This window comes from Mustelus asterias, chromosome 2, assembly GCF_964213995.1.
Source record: "Mustelus asterias chromosome 2, sMusAst1.hap1.1, whole genome shotgun sequence".
Classification (NCBI taxonomy): domain Eukaryota; kingdom Metazoa; phylum Chordata; class Chondrichthyes; order Carcharhiniformes; family Triakidae; genus Mustelus; species Mustelus asterias.
Genome location: NC_135802.1, coordinates 143,048,052 through 143,065,554, shown reverse-complemented (window position 1 = coordinate 143,065,554; position 17,503 = coordinate 143,048,052). Strand labels below are relative to the sequence as shown.

The 17,503-nt window shown below is 44.8% G+C and overlaps 1 protein-coding gene across 1 annotated transcript in view; it reads left to right on the top strand.

Moving 5' to 3' along the window:
• The window catches only part of ropn1l (rhophilin associated tail protein 1-like), a 77,713-nt gene that overhangs the window by 30,779 nt on the left and 29,431 nt on the right, over positions 1 to 17,503 (top strand). Inside the window, exon 5 of the mRNA XM_078229077.1 lies at positions 4,565 to 4,740. Coding sequence (XP_078085203.1) covers positions 4,565 to 4,740 — 176 coding nt within the window. The remainder of the gene's footprint in view (positions 1 to 4,564; positions 4,741 to 17,503) is intronic.

Below are 17,503 nucleotides of genomic sequence, written 5' to 3'. Positions count from 1 at the left end.
CACACACACACCACTGAGATAGCAATTAAGAAGAAACACTGGCTGAATTCTTTTTTCCGAACCCAAAGTCGCTGAGGCCAGTTGTTTTGCCTCTGCTACCCCCCCAGCAGCGAGCAGCGTGCCAAGCCATTGCAAAGGCCCTTTTAATTTTTTTAACCATCAACATTTCAAGGATTAATTCCAATTGCTGCTCTTTCCAGAATCCTATGTTTCTACTGATTGATATTTTATACGGAGTAAAATGTCGATGAAGCTGTGTGCCAACAACGTAAAGTAAAGCTGTGTGCCAACAACGTAAAGTAAAAAGTTCAAGCTTCCCCAGTGTGTGGTTCCAAATGCAATGAGTTAGTATTTGGCCAGACTTTTGAGAGACAGCTGGCAGAATCAGGATGTCTGCTCCCAAGAAAGGTATGGAAAATCAGATGGAGAACTACAAGGGACTATTCTTGTACACCTCCTATATGTCAACTTTGGTCTTGGAGCAGATCAGTGCTTCCCCACTCGTCTAGGGATGTTTTGATGAGGACATACCAGCATCTTCTGGGTTTTAAGTTTATTTATTGGTGTCACAAGCAGGCTTACATTAACACTGCAATGAAGTTACTGTGAAAATTCCCGAGTCGCACACACGGGTACTGAGGGAGAATTTGGCATGGCCAATGCACCTAACCAGCACACCTTTTGGACTGTTGGAGGTAACCGGAGCCCCTGGAGGAAACCCACGCAGACACGGGGAGAAAGTGCAGATTCCGCACAGACAGTGACCCAAGCTGGGAATTGAACCTGGTTCCCTGATACTGTGAGGCAGCAGTGCTAACCGCTGTGCCACCGTGCCGGAGTGGGGGAATCCTGAACAATGGCACATTACTTCAACTAGGTCATTCAAGGGTGATATCAGGAAATACTTATTCACAGAAAGGGTAGTGGAAATCTGGAATTGTGTCCCCGAAAAGGCATAATCAGTACTGGGATGGTTAGCAACACGTATTAAAGAATATGGAACAAAGTCAGGTTAAATGGAGTTGAGATGTAGATTCTCCGTGATCTGGTTGGATGGTGAAGGAGCAGATTGCCCTCCAGCTGTTTCTAACTCCAAGAAGAGTGGCTGGAATATAATTAATCTGATAACTTCCCTCAATTTGAATCAGTCTGCACAAAATATGGAGCCGTTGATATTAGTGTCAAAGGTGTGTGATAAACATGGAATAGGGATGAAGAAAAGAAGTGAAATGCAATTTTCAGACATGCGAGATTGTGAATGGGGAATTAGGAAGCAAAGTAGATTGAATCAGGCAGAATGAGAAGAGCCACCAGAATATGAACAAATTCCCACAGGACAGATCCGAGAAATAACAAGTTTATAGCAGGGCACAGCAAACAGATATATCTTGTGGCGCAGTGGGTAGCATTCCTGCCTCTGGGCCCGAAGCTCTGAGTTCGTGTCCCAACCCAGGACATGATGGCCACTGTATGTTATTTCAGAACCCAACCAAACAAGTTGATTCTCAACCTGGAACCCCTTCCGACACTCAGCAACAGGCAGGCAGTAAGAGCAGCAGAGATTCCTGGTCTGCACTGTGATGAAAAGGAAATCGGGACCTCTACTATCACTATCCATAACTCCAGACTGCACCGTGCGTGTGGAAGTGCGTGTTGCCATGGCAAATGGAAGTCCCTAAATGATCTGTATCACACCCAGTGAACGGGGCAGGAACATGGATCAGACTTTTATGTTGCTCAGGCAGGTACACACCTGACCCAGAAACATGTGAAACCACATGAGGAGATGTAGGGCACATGTCCCAACATCACTGCGCGATATTTTGGGTGCAAATCAGAAGTGCGCCCACGGGCAATCGAGAAGCCAATTTAAATGAATTAAGCAGCGATTGACTGGGGTTTTACGTTGCCCGTCTGCCTTTACGGTTGACGGGGCGGGCCGATTCGCAAGGCGGCCATTCCCAGCAGCGCTCTGCCTTTCGCGGAGTGCGTTTCACGATAGCTGTTAATTGGCCAGCGTGATATTGCATCAACAATGCAGTCTCGGGTGGGAGTGGGTTTCACATCTGCTCCCGATGGCACCGACTTCAGATTCGCCCTGAATATAAAATTCAGGCCATGAGAAAGTTCCACTTTGAGAACTGGAAAACTATTGTGTTTCTGATCTAACAAAGGTGTTGAAGCATTGGAAACTTATTGTAGGTTATAAATAGGAACAGCAATACTGGGCATCACATTCTAAGAGAGGTGGCAGAAAAGATTGACTAAAATGGCCGGGATTATTAGAAAGGGATTCAGATACATGGAGAGATTGAAATTTTTATAGAAATTTCATAGAATCCCTACAGTGCAGAAGGAGGCCATTCGGTCCATCGAGTCTGCAGCGACAACAATCCCACCAGGCCCTATTCCCGTAACCCCACATATTTATCCTGCTAATTCCCCTAACGTAAAGTTTATTTATTGGTCACAAGGCTTACATTAACACTGCAATCAAGTTACAGTGAAATTCCCCTAGTCGCCACATTCCGGCACCTGTTCGGGTCAATGCGCCCTAACCAGCACGGTCTTTCAGACTGTGGGAGGAAACTGAAGCACCCGGAGGAAACCCATACAGACACGGGGACAACGTGCAAACTCCACACAGACTGTCACCCAAGCCGGGAATCGAACCCAGGTCCCTGGCACTGTGAGGCAGCAGTACTAATCACTGTGCCACCATGCCGCCCCACTAAGAGGCAATTTAGCATGGCCAATCAATCTGACCCACACATCATTGGAATGTGGGAGGAAACCAGTGCCCCTGAAGGAAACCCACGCAGACACGGGGAAAATGTGCAAACTTCACAGTCACTCGAGGCCGGAATTAAACCTGAGTCCCCAACACTGTGAGGCAGCAGTGCTACCCACTATGCCACTGTGCTGTCCTTTTATTCAGATTGGAGAAACCTGGATTATTCTTCGAGCAGAGAAGGTTAAGGGACTGGCATTCCTTAAAGTCAGAAAACCCAGTCAACCAGCAGAGGGACCTAGAAAGCATAGTTTAAATCAAAGTGCTTCAGCATTGCTAAAAAGATTCTAAACCCTACGATGTTTCATTTTTCCCCTTTATAAATAGCTGCAAACTTACAATAACGTGTGTTAACAGAAGTGGGGGCCAGGAGAACAAAACACTAGACACATCAGTAAAACAATATAGAACAGGGAAGGCCAGAATAGCAGAGCACGGGAATGAGACACCCTGGAACTTGTTCAATGTGAAAATAAATTGATGTCTTTTTTATGGGGTAGAACCAGCTGTTTGTTGCTTGTTTAAGAATTTTGCACCATTCCCCCCAAATAACTCCTGTCCCACTTGACTCTACAGATCCTCACTACATTATTCTCATTCTGACTCTGTTGTCAATCCTTAAACAAAGGGAGACATGAAAACACATCATGTGCAATAGAACGACAACGTGGCACCAAATTTCTAAAAGGGGCAGTGTGCCTCCAGGTAAACATCCTTTGGAGGATGGAGAATAATGAGATCAATATATGGAAAATAAATAGCCACCATCTTTGGGCTGCACAGTGGCACAGTGGTTTGCACTGCTCCCTCACAGCGCCAGGGACCTGGGTCCAATTCTGGCCTTGGGTGACTGTGCAGAGTCTGCACGTTCTCCCCGTGTCTGCGTAGGTTTCCTCCGGGTGCTTCGGTTTCCTCCCACGCTCCAAAGGATTAGGTTGATTGGCCATGCCAAATTGTCCCTTAGTTTCAGGGGGAGTAGTGGGGTTAATACATAGTGTTACAAGGATAGGGTCTGGGCGGGATTGTTGTCAGTGCAAGATTCATGGGCCAAATGGCCTCCTGTAGGGATTCTACGATTCTCTATTTTTTATTATTCATTCATGGGGCATGGGCGTCGCTGGATGGCCAGTATTTATTGCCCATCCCTAGTTGCCCTTGAGAGGGTGGTGGTGAGCTGCCTTCTTGAATCGCCGCAGTCCATGTTCTGTGGGTTGACCCACAATGCCGTTAGGGAGGGAATTCCAGGATTTTGACCCGGTGACTGCGAAGGAACGGTGATATATTTCCAAGTCAGGATGGTGAGTGGCTTGGAGAGGAACTTGCAGGTGGTGGTGTTCCCATGTATCTGCTGCCCTTGTCCTTCTAGATGGAAGTGGTCGTGGGTTTGGAAGGTGCTGTCTAAAGATCTCTGGTGAACTGCTGCAGTGCTTCTTGTAAATAGTACGCAATTTTAAGTGATGAAGCAATTTTTCCAAATCACTGAGTCATGCCAGCGAATACTGCAGCCCAGCCAGAACTACAGCCATTAGTCAAACACATCATTTGTAAAGCTAATTATTTCACATTTAAACTAAGCATTTATGAGGTGATTGCTAAGGATGTCCGAATTGTAGTTGCCTCCTTGCTGAGAGCACATTCTGTCCCTTGACAATTGTACATTGGAAGAGGAAATCTCAAAAAAACATGAGGCTATGACAACACAAATTCACGTGTTCTGTTAAATGCAAAACCATGTGCAGCAGATGTTTAAAAAAAACACATTTCTTTTTGAAGAGTCTATACAGTGCCCTGAAATATGCCTGTGAAATCCTAACGACTGAACCAGCGGGAGGTGCTGCCCACATCAAATTCGAAACCTTCACGTTTCTGTACACCTATCTGGCAGCGATGGATGTGGACATTCTGGAGTCTGATATTCAAGCGATCCTTCAAGCTCTAAAGGAAGATGTGTGAGTATAAAAGCAGTCCAGCCTGAGAGCTGCAGCATGCCGGGGATTTCTAACTTATGATATGTGTAGCTGCAGAAAATTGTAGTACATTGAGGAATACTATTAATACAAAACATCAGCAGAATCCTATGATCACTAATTGCCTTTCTCTAGTTTCCTTTTATTTCTCATAATAAATTCCAGATCATAGAATTTTAGTATGGTTACAGGACACAAATAGGCCATTCAGTCCATCCTGTCCTTGCTGGTTCTCTGAAAGTGCAACTCCGTGTATCCCACTCCACTGCAACCCCCCTTGTAGCCCTGCATTTTTTTTTCTCTTCAGGCACTCATTCAATTCCTTTTCAAAGGCCAGGATTGAATCTGCCACCACCGCATTCTCAGGAAGTGCATCCCAGATCGCTGTTGGTTCTTTTGTCAAGCGCCTCAAATGTGTGTTGTGGTCCTGGACTCTTCCGCCAAAGAGAAAACAGGTTCTCTCCATCTGCCCTGTCTAGACCCCTCATGATCTTAAATACCTCCATCAAGTCTTCTCTCAATCTTCTCGAAGGAGAATAATCCTAGCTTCTCCAATCGATTCATCTAACTGAAGTTTCTCACCCCTAGAACCATTCTCTTCAATGTTTCCTGCACCTTTTCAAAAGCCTTCACATCCTTCTTAAAATGTGTTATCCAGAATGGAACAAAATACTTCAGTTGAGGTTAAACTGCTCTTTTAAAAAGGTTCATCATCTTACTTTTTTACTCTATGCCCCTATTTGTAAAGCCCAAGGTCCAATTTGCTCTTTTAACCTCTTTCTCAACTTTAAAAAAATTTATCGTTTCATGGGATGTGGGCATCACTAATTGCCCTTGAGAGGGCAGTTGAGAATCAACCACATTGCTGTGGCTCTGGAGTCACATGAGGCCAGACCAGGTAAGGATGGCAGATTTTCTTCCCTGGAGGACATGAGTGAACCAGATGGGCTTATACCACAATCGACAATGGTTTGTTTACTGCATCATTTTTACTATTTATATTCCTATCGAAGACTTTTGGGTTTCCTTTACATTAGCGACAATAAAAAGAAAATATGTGAATGCTGGAAATTAGAAATGAAAAACAGTAGGCGTTGGCAACTCCCAAAGATCTCTGCATGTTTATGCAGTGAGCATCTGAGTTATAAAAAGCAGAAAACTCACCAAACCTCATGGCTATAGGGATGCGCCACTTGACCGTGACCATAGCTTTGAGTGCCTGCTCCTGATTATTGATTTGATTTATCATTGTCGCAAGTGTTGGGATACAATGAAAAGTATTGTTTCTTGCGCACTATACCGGCAAGGCATACCATTCATAGTGTACATAGAGGAGAAGGGATGAAGAGGGTGCAGAATATTTCTGCCCAGAGTTCTACCCAGTGATCCTTCCCTAAACAGCTGTGATCTGGCTGGACAGTGCCCACTGTGCCCCCTCACTGGGCAGCACGGTGGCACAGTGGTTAGCACTGCTGCCTCACAGTGGCAGGGACCCGGGTTCGATTCCCGATTTGGGTCACTGTCTGTGCGGAGTTTGCACATTCTCCCCACATGCGCGTGGGTTTCCTCCGGGTGCTCCAGTTTGCTCCCACAGTCCGAAAGATGTGCTGGTTAGGTGCATTGGCCATGCTAAATTCTCCCTCCGTGTACCCGAACAGGCGCCGGAGTGTGGCGGCTTGGGGGTTTTCACAGTAACTTCATTGCAGTGTTAATGTAAGCCTACTTATAACGCTAATAAATAAACTTAAACTTTAAAACTTTAAACACTGCCCACCACCCACATGTTGAAAATCTTGCTGACATTCACTGGCAATGAATGAGGCCTTTGAACCACTTCCACGCCCCCAGAACAGCATCAGTCTCTCCAGGAGAGGAGAGGGTGAGAGAAAGAAAACTGATGGCCTAAGTAACACTTAGTCAGTTAACATTTTTAAAAAGAGGTAACCCTCTTTTTTAAAAGAGGTAACCACATTGTGGTTGAGACACTTGCAGAAGACCAGGTTCTGTGACAGCCCCAAGACTGTGCGTAAAGTTGCCTATAGACAATGGTGTAAAATGGATGATTTGACCATCCATTAGACAGACATGCGTGAGATGTGCGTGCGTGTGTGCGCATAATAACTTTTATTCAGGTACAGCAAAGCATCCATTCTTCAGTGGTAACATCTCACAAATGTCAATGAGGAGAATAATTGTTTAATTGTGTTTCTTTTCACCACCTTGACATTGGCTGAGGGAGAAATATTGGCTAGGTTCCTGGGAGAACGCCATGTTCTTCAAATAGTGCATTAAATCTTTCATAAACTTTACCTGGAAATTAATTCCACACATTGATCATTCTTGGTGTGAAGTAGAATTTTCTGGACATCAGTTGTAATTCTACCTTTCATTAGTTTGAGCTTGTGTCCCATTGCTTTACTCTTGTAATTTTCTCATGACTGTCACTTCAACACCTGAGTGCCTCACTTGTCTCCTGGCAACCGGGATATTCAAGGTACAATTTGACCAGGGTTGGATCAGATCCTCTAATTATTCTCTCCTGTTTTAGCTGTATAATTCAACATTATTTTGACTTTGGTTGCTGCTCTACATCGTTTGGACTTGTTTAACATTGAGAATAATGACACTCAAACTCTTTTTCATGCTTCACCGCAGTAACATAGGAGCAGGAGTGGGCCATTCAGCCTGCTGAGTCTGCCTACCCATTCAGTACGATCATGGCAGATCATGCACTTCAATTCCTTCTTCCCACACTATTGGGGCAGCACGGTGGCACAGTGGTTAGCACTGCTGCCTCACAGCGCCAGGGACCCAGGTTCGATTCCTGGCTTGGGTCACTGTCTGTACAGAGTCTGCACGTTCTCCCCGTGTCTGCGTGGGTTTCCTCCGGGTGCTCCGATTTCCTCCCACAGTCCAAAAGACGGTTAGGTGCATTGGCCATGCTAAAAGTCTCCCTCAGTGTACCCAAACAGGAGCTGGAATGTGGTGACAAGGGGATTTTCACAATAACTTCATTGCAGTGATAATATGTAAGCCTACACTAATAAATAAACTTTAAACTTATCTTCAATAAAGAACCAACATTATTGTTTTACCAATCTTTGAATGGTTAGTCAATTACAAGGGGGCACAGGTTTAAGGTGAGAGGGGGAAAGTTTAAGGGAGATGTGTGGGGGAAGTTTTTCATGCAGAGAGTGGTGGGTGCCTGGAACGTGCTGTCAGAGGAGGTGGTGGAAGCAGGTTCATTAGCAACATTTAAGAGGCATCTGTTTGAGTACATGAATAGGGCGGGAATAGAGGGATATGGACCGTGTAAGGGCAGAAGGTTTTGTTTTTAGTTTCGTTAGGGCATCATGATCGGTACAGGCTTGGAGGGCCGAAGGGCCTGTTCCTATTCTTTGTTCGTTGTTGATAACAGAGAAGTTCAATAGAGGGCAGTCTACACTGGTGTGGAATCTGCAGCATATTGGAAGTGGGTAGCTGATGATGACAGAAGGATGATTTGTTAGATGAATGATCAATGAGTGAAGATGGACTTTCAAAAAAACAATATTAAAACTATTATTTTGTCCCAGAGCTTTAGGCGAATTGCCAGATGTCTGGATTCCTTTATTGCCTTCTAAGTATAAATGTGTGTTGGCAACCTTAAAACCTTAGTGGTTTGATATGGCATGGCAGATTTTACAGCACAGAAACAGGCCATTCAGCACAACTGGTCTACAGCGATGTTTATGCTCCTTATGAACCATCTCCTACCCTACTTCTTCTCACCCTTTCTGCTTATCCCTCTATTTTTCCCCCCTCATGTAGTGATCTACCTTTTCCTTAAATCCCTCTATGTTGTTACATCTTCTGGTCCCCATAAGTTTGAAATAATCATACTTTTGGATGCAAAATACTGACGTTTCATCGAATGTATTTCTGGCAGTTCTCCATGTGATTGGTGGGGTGATATAGACCAAAGATGTGCAGCTTAGGTGGATTGGCCAGGCTAAATTGCCCCTTAGTGTCCCAAGATGTATAGGTTAGGGGGATTAGTGGTAAATGTGTGTGGGGGGGGGAGGGGTGTTACGGGGATGGGTAAGATGATCTTTCATAGAGTGGGTGCAGACTCGATGGACCGAATGGCCTCCTGTAGGGATTCTATAGAACATCGTTGCTCGGCACCTGACTGCAGTGCAGCAGGAAATGTGCACCCTGGATGTGCATTCTCATGACAGTTAGTTCCTGTTTCATTATAAATAATATAACAATATAACAAATGTCTCAACCATTACTTGTGATGACAAGTTCCACCCGTGTCTGGGTAAAGACGTTTCTCCTCAGTTCCTTATTGGATTTATGAATGACTATCACATGCTTATGGCCACATCCTGGACGTTCTGTGGATAAATAAGTGTCATTAGCACAAAAACTTTGGACATGAAATATTAATGTTCATGAAACCGCTGATCATCTTGGTGTATTGCCAGGAGAATGATAACATTGATATAGTGCCTTTCAGGTATGTAAGACATCTCACAGCCTGTTCCAGCTAGTGAATTACTTCCAAAGTGTATTCGCTATTAATGTATGCAAGGTGGCAGCCAATTTTCTCACCGTAAGTGAATCTGGCACTTAACAAGTAGGCGTCAGACATAATAAAATAGTAAAAATGGGCTAATGGTAATGTAATATTTTATTAAAGCCCAAAATAAATATATTTACCGTGCCTCATTTGCCTGAATATAAAACTCCATGTTTTGGCCTCAGTTATTTACAATCTATGGCAACCACTTGCATGGGGGATATTTGAGTTTTTTGATGATACAAAGCTAAGTGGTGAAGTAATCTGTGAGCAAAGAGGCTGCAAAGGGGTATAGGTTAGTAAAGGGAGTGGGCTGGAAGGTGGCAAACACCATGTGGGGAAATGTAAAATGATCCACTTTAGTAAGAAGAATAGAAAAGCCAAATATTTTTTCAAAGGTGAGAGATTAGTAAATGTTGGTAGTCAAATGGATTTGGGTGTTCACATACTTTAAATCACAGGTACAGAACGATATTTCGAAAGCAAGTTGTATGTTAACTTTCGTTGCAAGGGAGCTGGAGTTTAAGAGGAGGGGGGGGGGTCCGGCTACAATCATAGAGGGCTTTGGTGGGAACACACACAGTGCTGGCCTCCTTAGCTAAGGACTTGCCTTAGGGGAGGGGGGGGGGGGGTAACAAAGCTTCGTCCACCACAGAGCCCAGCAGAAAGGAATGGGAAACTGGTGGAGTAGCAGGAGGGAGCAGGAACGGCAGCGACTGAAGTTAAAACAAAATGAAAGTAACATGAGCGCAAGGGAAGGTGCTGAGTAGTGAGTAGCCAATGGCCTTTTGCTTTAGAAGTCTTTGAGAGATTTTTAGTTTATTCTTGTTGAGTTGTCTGATAATGTTTACTCTATCATTATCATTATACATTATCAGTAACCCCCACATATATATTACACATATATTATACATTATCAGTAACCCCCACAGCTTGTCTCCTGGGCTTGCAGAATCGCACTAGCTGTTCTGTCTGGAGACAATACACATCTCTTTAACCTGTGTTTAATGTTCCCTCCACCCACATTGTCTGTACCTTTAAGACCTGGCTGGTTGTAGGATTCGCATTCTAATCAGTATTCTGCAACTTGATTTTGTCTGTTTGCACTGTTTGAGAGCACATTTCCACTCCATCTGACGAAGGAGCAGTGCTCCGAAAGCTTATGGTATTTGCTACCAAATAAACCTGTTGGACTTTAACCTGGTGTTGTGAGACTTCTTACTATGTTCACCCCAGTCCATCGCCGGCATCTCCATATCAATTTATAGTCCCATAGATCTGAGCAACAAAGGTCCGGGGTCAAATCCCACTTGCAGGGCTTGAGAACAAAAATCTAAACTGAGTTTAAATTTACTCTTTGCTTGTGCCACCAATAAAAGCGTCACATTCCACCCCTGTAGCATTACTTGAGTCCACTTCTGTGTCAACTCACCTGCCACTGAAACCTTCATGCCTTTGTTACCTCTAGATTCAACTATTCCTACACACTCCTGGTGGGTCTCCCACGTTCTACCTTCCGTAAAGGTCAGGCCATCCAAAATAATGCACGTGTCTCAACTCAGAGCAAGTCCTGTTGCCCCTGTGCTCGCTAATCTCCATTGAGCCCCAGTCAAGCAATGTCTTGACTTTAAAATGTTCATCCTTGTTTTCAAAGCCCTCCGTGGCATTGCCTTTCCCTTGGCAATAGCACAAAATATGCTAATCAGATGTAACTAGCTTTAATAAAACTGTTTTAGTATTTTAGTTAAGGTTTAGGGTCATGGTCACATCCTTTACTGTGATCATAGAGGGGTGTTTCTTATAAGAAGTGGAACAAATCTAGTAATGGCGGCAAAATATATTTGTATTGTGTAGAATTTACAGCACAGAAACATTCTGGCCAATTGGACTATGTTTGTACTCTGCATCAGTCTCCTCTTACTCCAATTTCCCCTTCACGCCCTGCTCACTTTCTCTCTCCATTTCTTTTTGCATGTGTCAAGCTTCCCCATAAAATCATTCATGCTATCTGCTTCAACGCAATCCAACTGTAAAGAGTTCCACAATCTCATCACACTCTGCACAAAGACTTTCCTCCTCAATGTCTTTATTCGACGTGTTCGGGGCAATCTCGTATTTTTTTCTGGCCTCCCATTTCCACTCTATCAATCACCTTCATAATTTAAAGGAGCTCTCCTTATCCAGAGTAAAGCATATCAGCCTGCTCAATCTTTCCTGATAGCTGCATCTTCTCAATTCTGGTAGCACATCTGTAAATCCTTCCTGCATTTTCTCCAATATTTAGGTAGCCCTTTTTGTTGCAAGGAGACCAGAGTGGGCGGCACGGTGACACAGTGGTTAGCACTGCTGCCTCACAGCACTTGGGACCAAGGTTCGATTCCTGGCTTGGGTCACTGTCTGTGCGGAATCTGCACTTTCTCTCTTGTCTGCATGGGGTTTCCTCCAGGTGCTCCAGTTTCCTTCCACAGTCCAAAAGACGTGCTGGTTAGGTGCATTGGCCATGCTAAATTCTCCCTCAGTGTACCCGAACAGGTGCCAGAGTGTGGCAACTAGGGGATTTTCACAGTAACTTCATTGCAATGTTAATGTAAGCCTATGTGACTCTAATACTTGAATCTATTTAAGCACCTCAAATTAAACTACCCCTCAATTTTTTAATCAAACGTAAGCCTACTTGTGACACTAATAAAATGAACTTTAAAACAGAACTTCACACAGTGCCCCAAGTGTGGTCTAACCAAAGTTATAAATTTAAATATAAATTTTATATAAATGTAAATTACTTTCCCTCATTTTGTATTCTATTCCTGTTGTGCCCCCAGTATGTGATTGCGCTCAGCAAATAAAGTTGATGATTTTCATAGTTTAAACATCAGAAATGTATTAAGAGATGTAGCAGTGATTGGAATCAAGTAACTAGCAGCTTCCTTAAGATATTGTTGCAGAAGGTGTGGTTCCAAGGCTAATGAAAAGAGCTGGATATATTTTGTTGGCATTGCAGGAGAAGCCCACAGCATGGTGCTTGATCCAATCTGGAGGAGAGTGGAGAATTCGAAAGTATCCTGATATTCAAGAACAAGCAATACTATTTCAGTGTTAGATTGTAAATAAAGCTAATTTGAACTTGCCCATGCAAGCCGATAATAATGATTTTGGAGGAGCAATGGGGCAAGATTACTCATTGTCTCAGGGTGAGCGCTGGTTTTGTACACATTCTGCCGACTACCTGATCCGACTCACCAAAAAGGTGCCAAGTGGGAGGCAGCAACATTTTCCTTGATGGAACTTGTACCCGAGTGAGTGGCCGGAGGACTGTGTTCAAAATACATGGGGGAAATGGTTGAATTTGTCCTCACAACGGCCCATGGAAAATCAAAGGTGGGGGCAAAAAATTCAAGCTAGGTCACCCCCAATACAAATTACTTTATACTAAGGCTCCTCTGTGATCCAAATGGGGCTCAACAATTGCAGGTGCAAGCATCTCATTGAGAATGGGGAAAGAACGCGGAGTTTGGAGGAGCAGTGAGTGTGGAAGAGATAGTGGGTGGGATTTTCCAGCCTTTCCCAGCGGTGGGATCTTCAGGTCTCACCAAATGCAACCCCCCCGCCCCCCCCACCTCCAGTGCCAGGACAAGTGTGCCGCACAAAACACTGTAGATATTGGCAGGACCGGAAGATCCCACTGGCGTCCAATGGAGAGCCACTTCCATCACGGGAAAATACACCGGGATGGAAGCTGGATAATCCCACCCAGTATCTGTGAGCAGCTGCTCTTCTAAGCACGGTCTCTGTCATTCCCATGCCCATTGCTCCATCTTCCCCAATCACAGGTTCCCTCCCTCTGACTCTGGCTGTTCCCCCGGAGGCCAGGGTGACCAACTGTCCCTTATTTGATGGCATTGCCCCATAATGGAGCCCTCTGTCCCTGGGTGACAGTACCCACCACTGCAGCTCTGGCAACAATCTCTCACCCCCTCCCCCCCCCCAAGTGTCACATAGAGGCCAGAACAGGTAAGGATGACACATTTCCTGCCCTAAAGGACATTAGTGAACCAGATGGGTTTTTACAACAGTTGACAATGGTTTCATGGTCATCCTTAGACTGAGGTGGAGATGTCGGCGTTGGACTGGGGTGGGCTCACTAAGAAGTCTCATAACAGCAGGTTAAAATCCAGTAGGTTTATTTGGAATCAAGAGCTTTCAGAGCGCTGCTCCAAACTCACCTGATGAAGGAGCAGCACTCCGAAAGCTTGTGATTCCAGATAAACTTGTTGGACTTTAACCTGGTGTTGTGAGACTTCTTACTGTATCCTTAGACTGTTAGTTCCAGATTTTTATTGAATTCAAATTTCAACATCTGCCAACTTCTGCCATGGTGGGATTCGAAACTGGGTCCCCAGACCATTACCCTGGGTCTCTGGATTACTAGTCTAGTGTTAATACCACTACACCACTGCCTCCCCATGTATGATTGAAGGAACAACAAGGACAGGAGGGAGGGAGCCTACGGTTGCAGGAGCTGGAGCGGTTATTCCAGCCAGTCCCATTGCTGCCCCATTACCAATTGCATTGAGATGAGGCCAAGGAGAAGCAACCAAAAACAAAAGAAGATGGCTAAGACAGTCCAAATCCCAGTAATGCAGCCAGGAGCAGTCTCAGGGGAGCCGCCGGTACCAAGAAAGTCTTGATGGCTCCTTTTAGCAATTGTCTGGCTAAAGAGGAAGGAAGCACAGCAGTTAATGGTGATCCAGCTGCCCATAAAGGAACCATTGGTTAATGAAAGGGTCTTTGGGTCCCCAGAGGAGCCACTGGCCAGTCAACATAACCTTAAACTTGGTCAAGCTCCCTGAAGCTAATCCCACAAAAACTCTCTTTGAATTATGAAGAGCAAAGCTTCTGTAAAAGGGAAAAGGGTTGTATTGTTATGTTAATATTCAAGCAATAGTTTTCTGATCGCTTGAAGATATGTTTAATTTAAATATGTTTAATTCCTTTTGGTTTTGATTTCATGAAAGATTGATTCTCTCCAATCTGTTCATTTTAAGGATAAACACCTGTCCTATATTTGTGTTCTTTGTAGAAATATTAAAAATAATATTCCTTTCGTCCATCCAATCTATGTCGCATTAAAGTGCAGATGAAAATCACTGAAATGTGAAGTATATGTGAATTAAACCATTTTTGTTATCCGATGATTTGCTTGCTACTGCGGAATTAATGTACGTACCTTCCCCTTGTTGCACAGTTGGACCCTTGGAAGTCAGAATCCTGATGTGTTATTCATATATATATATATGTATATATATACATATTCATATATATATATATATTACATCTATTTATAACAGATGTATTAAGGGGAAACTTGGTTGAACAAAAGTAAAGTGGGGAAGCACGGTGGCACAGTGGTCAGCACTGCTGCCTCACAGCGCCAGGAACCCGGGTTCAATTCCAGTCTTGGGTGGCTGTCTGCATAGAGTCTGCACATTCTCCCCATGTCTGCATGGGTTTCCTCTGGGTGCTCCAGTTTCTTCCACAATCCGAAAGGCGTGCAGGTTAGGTGGATTGGCCATGCTAAATTGCTCCTTAGATGTGTAGATTAGGGGGACTAGTAAAGTGAATATGTCAGGTTACAGGGATCGAGACTGGGTGGGGTGCTCTATCGGAGAGTTGGTGCAGACTTGATGGGCCGAATGGCCTCCTTCTGCACTGTAGAGATTCTATGTTAAGAAAACTGGAGAAAACTAATTGCTTACAATTACATTTTAAAAAGGGCTGCAGATATGAGACCCACTCCCAATAACTTATCGTGTGGCAAGTAGTTAAGAATTGTCATTTTAGAAGTGGATTGTATGAGATTTATATAGAACAAATTAAAGGCATCATATTTATAAAATGAGTTTAAAGGAAACTGAATATCAGGACGTAGCTCACAGATTCCAAGTTAAAAGGTTTAATAATGTATATACAGTCATTGGAATTTTTGCTACCTTATCTATCTAAAGCAGAAAGCCCTAAAAACAAACCTCAACACAAAAACAGAAAGTAATGTGATTGTATCACCTAATAAAGTAGTTAGTGAGAATGAAAGAGGAGACCCAGAAAACCATGAAAAAGTCCCTAGAATCAAAGGTTAGCCTTTGAGAAAAAGAGCCCTCAAAAAAACAATAGACTGGAATTTTCTCAAAAAAATTCGAAGTGTTGAACAGGCAAGAGAACAGGAGTAATGGGGATTTACAGCACTCGGTGCAAAACAGGAGCCATAATGTGATTCTTGCCAGAAGGTGTCGGGGGGTGGGGGGGGTGGGGGCCAGCGGGTGGAGTCTTACATGCCTGTGAGGCTGGCTGCTGAGCTCGAGGGGGCGCCATTGTGCAGGTGCCCCAATCTCCCAGTATACTTTCTACACAATGTACACAGTGGGTGATCTGTCACCCCCCCCCCCCCCCCCCCCGACCACCCATCTCCCCCAGTGGACATCTAACAAAGGAGTTAGTGAGAATGAAAGAAGAAACCCACCTTGGGCACACACAACCACCCCCACCCGCCTCCGTTTGCTGCCCCAGCCGATTGCCGTCCAGGATGGTCAATCCTTCCCCCCCACCCCCTCCACCACACACACAGAGAGTTCCTTCCTATACACCGGCCTTCAAAGCTCTCCCCGCCTACCCCTATCAGGATCCTCTTCCACAGGCCCTGCCCCCCTCAGGTCCCACCCCTATCAGATCCCCTAAGACCCCACCCCTTCAGGCCCCATCCCCTTGGCACTGCCCAGTGAGCAGTGTTAGAGTGCCAGGCTGGCAGTGCCAGGGTGCCCAGGGTGCCAGGCTGGCACTGCCCCATGGGCACTGCCTGGCCCAGCCTCCGACCACCTGGGGGGACTCTATGGCCTCTGGTCCGACCAGCGAAGACATCACATCTGGTCCCTATTAGTGGGGAACATCTGTGATCCTTGCCAGTAAGGACCTCGTCCGGCGAGGGGGCTAAGATAAATGAGCCCGGACAATAGCATCGGGGGCTCGTTACTGTCACGCTAATCATGTCATTAATATTGAAATCAGCCTCGAGCCCTTTCTGGGTGCAAATCTGATTTCGCTGGCAAAACGGGGCCGGCAGGATCGCAGGAGGTGAGAGACTGGGCACGAACCCGATTTTTCGCATCTTACCCGAGCTTACCAGCTCACCACGCCAATCAACCAGCATGGTGAGCCGGTCAGACTCCACCCAATATTTTTAACACCTGCTGCATACCCGCTAACAATCTAGGAGGGCGCCATAGGCTTTGTTACACAACTGGTAAAAACCAAGGAGACTGAATGAACTGGAGATAACTTGTTACAAAAGCCTAGTATAGATTTTAAAAAGCTAAATAAACATATAATTTAGTAAATCCAGTAGGTGGACAGACCAAGCTGTCTTTCTTTATAATAAAGTAATTAATAAATACAATCAAGTCAGACAGAATTGAAAACTTTTGAGTAAGAAAACAGTTTTATTTAGATACTTTTTCTGAATGAGAATTAGGCTTCACCCATCAATGATTGGTTTTTCAACAAGTATAAGGATACCCTGTTGTAAAAGAAAGTTGTGATGTTGGGGCTTCAAGTTGTCCACCGTCTCCCAGTATTGTGGAGATGATCATAGAATCCCTACAGTGCCGAAGGAGGCCATTCAGCCCATTGAGTCTGCACCGACAACAATTCCACCCAGGCCCTATCCCCGTAACCCCATGCATCTACCCTGCTAATCCCCTGACACTAAAGGGCAACTTAGCATGGCCAAGCCACCTAACCTGCACATCTTTGGAGTGTGGGAGGAAACCGGAGCACCCGGAGGAAACTCACGCAGACAGAGGGAGAACGTGCAAACTCCTCACAGACAGTGACCCGAGGCTGGAATTGAAGCCAGCTTCCTGGCGCAGAGAGGCAGCAGTGCTAGCCACTGTGCCAGCACCGAGAAGAACACACATTGGCAATAAGCCGAGTTTTCACATTGCTGCCATCACAATAGAGCTTTTACTGGGTCAGACTAGATTGGGGATTTGATAAGCTTAGCTGAGTTTTGCTGCTGCTTTTAGGCTGTTTGTTAATTCCTACTGCTTATCTAACTGCTGTAATAACAGCACAAAACAAAACAAAATTCAAGAAAGCTTGTTCGAATCCCATTCTTCATTCAAAATC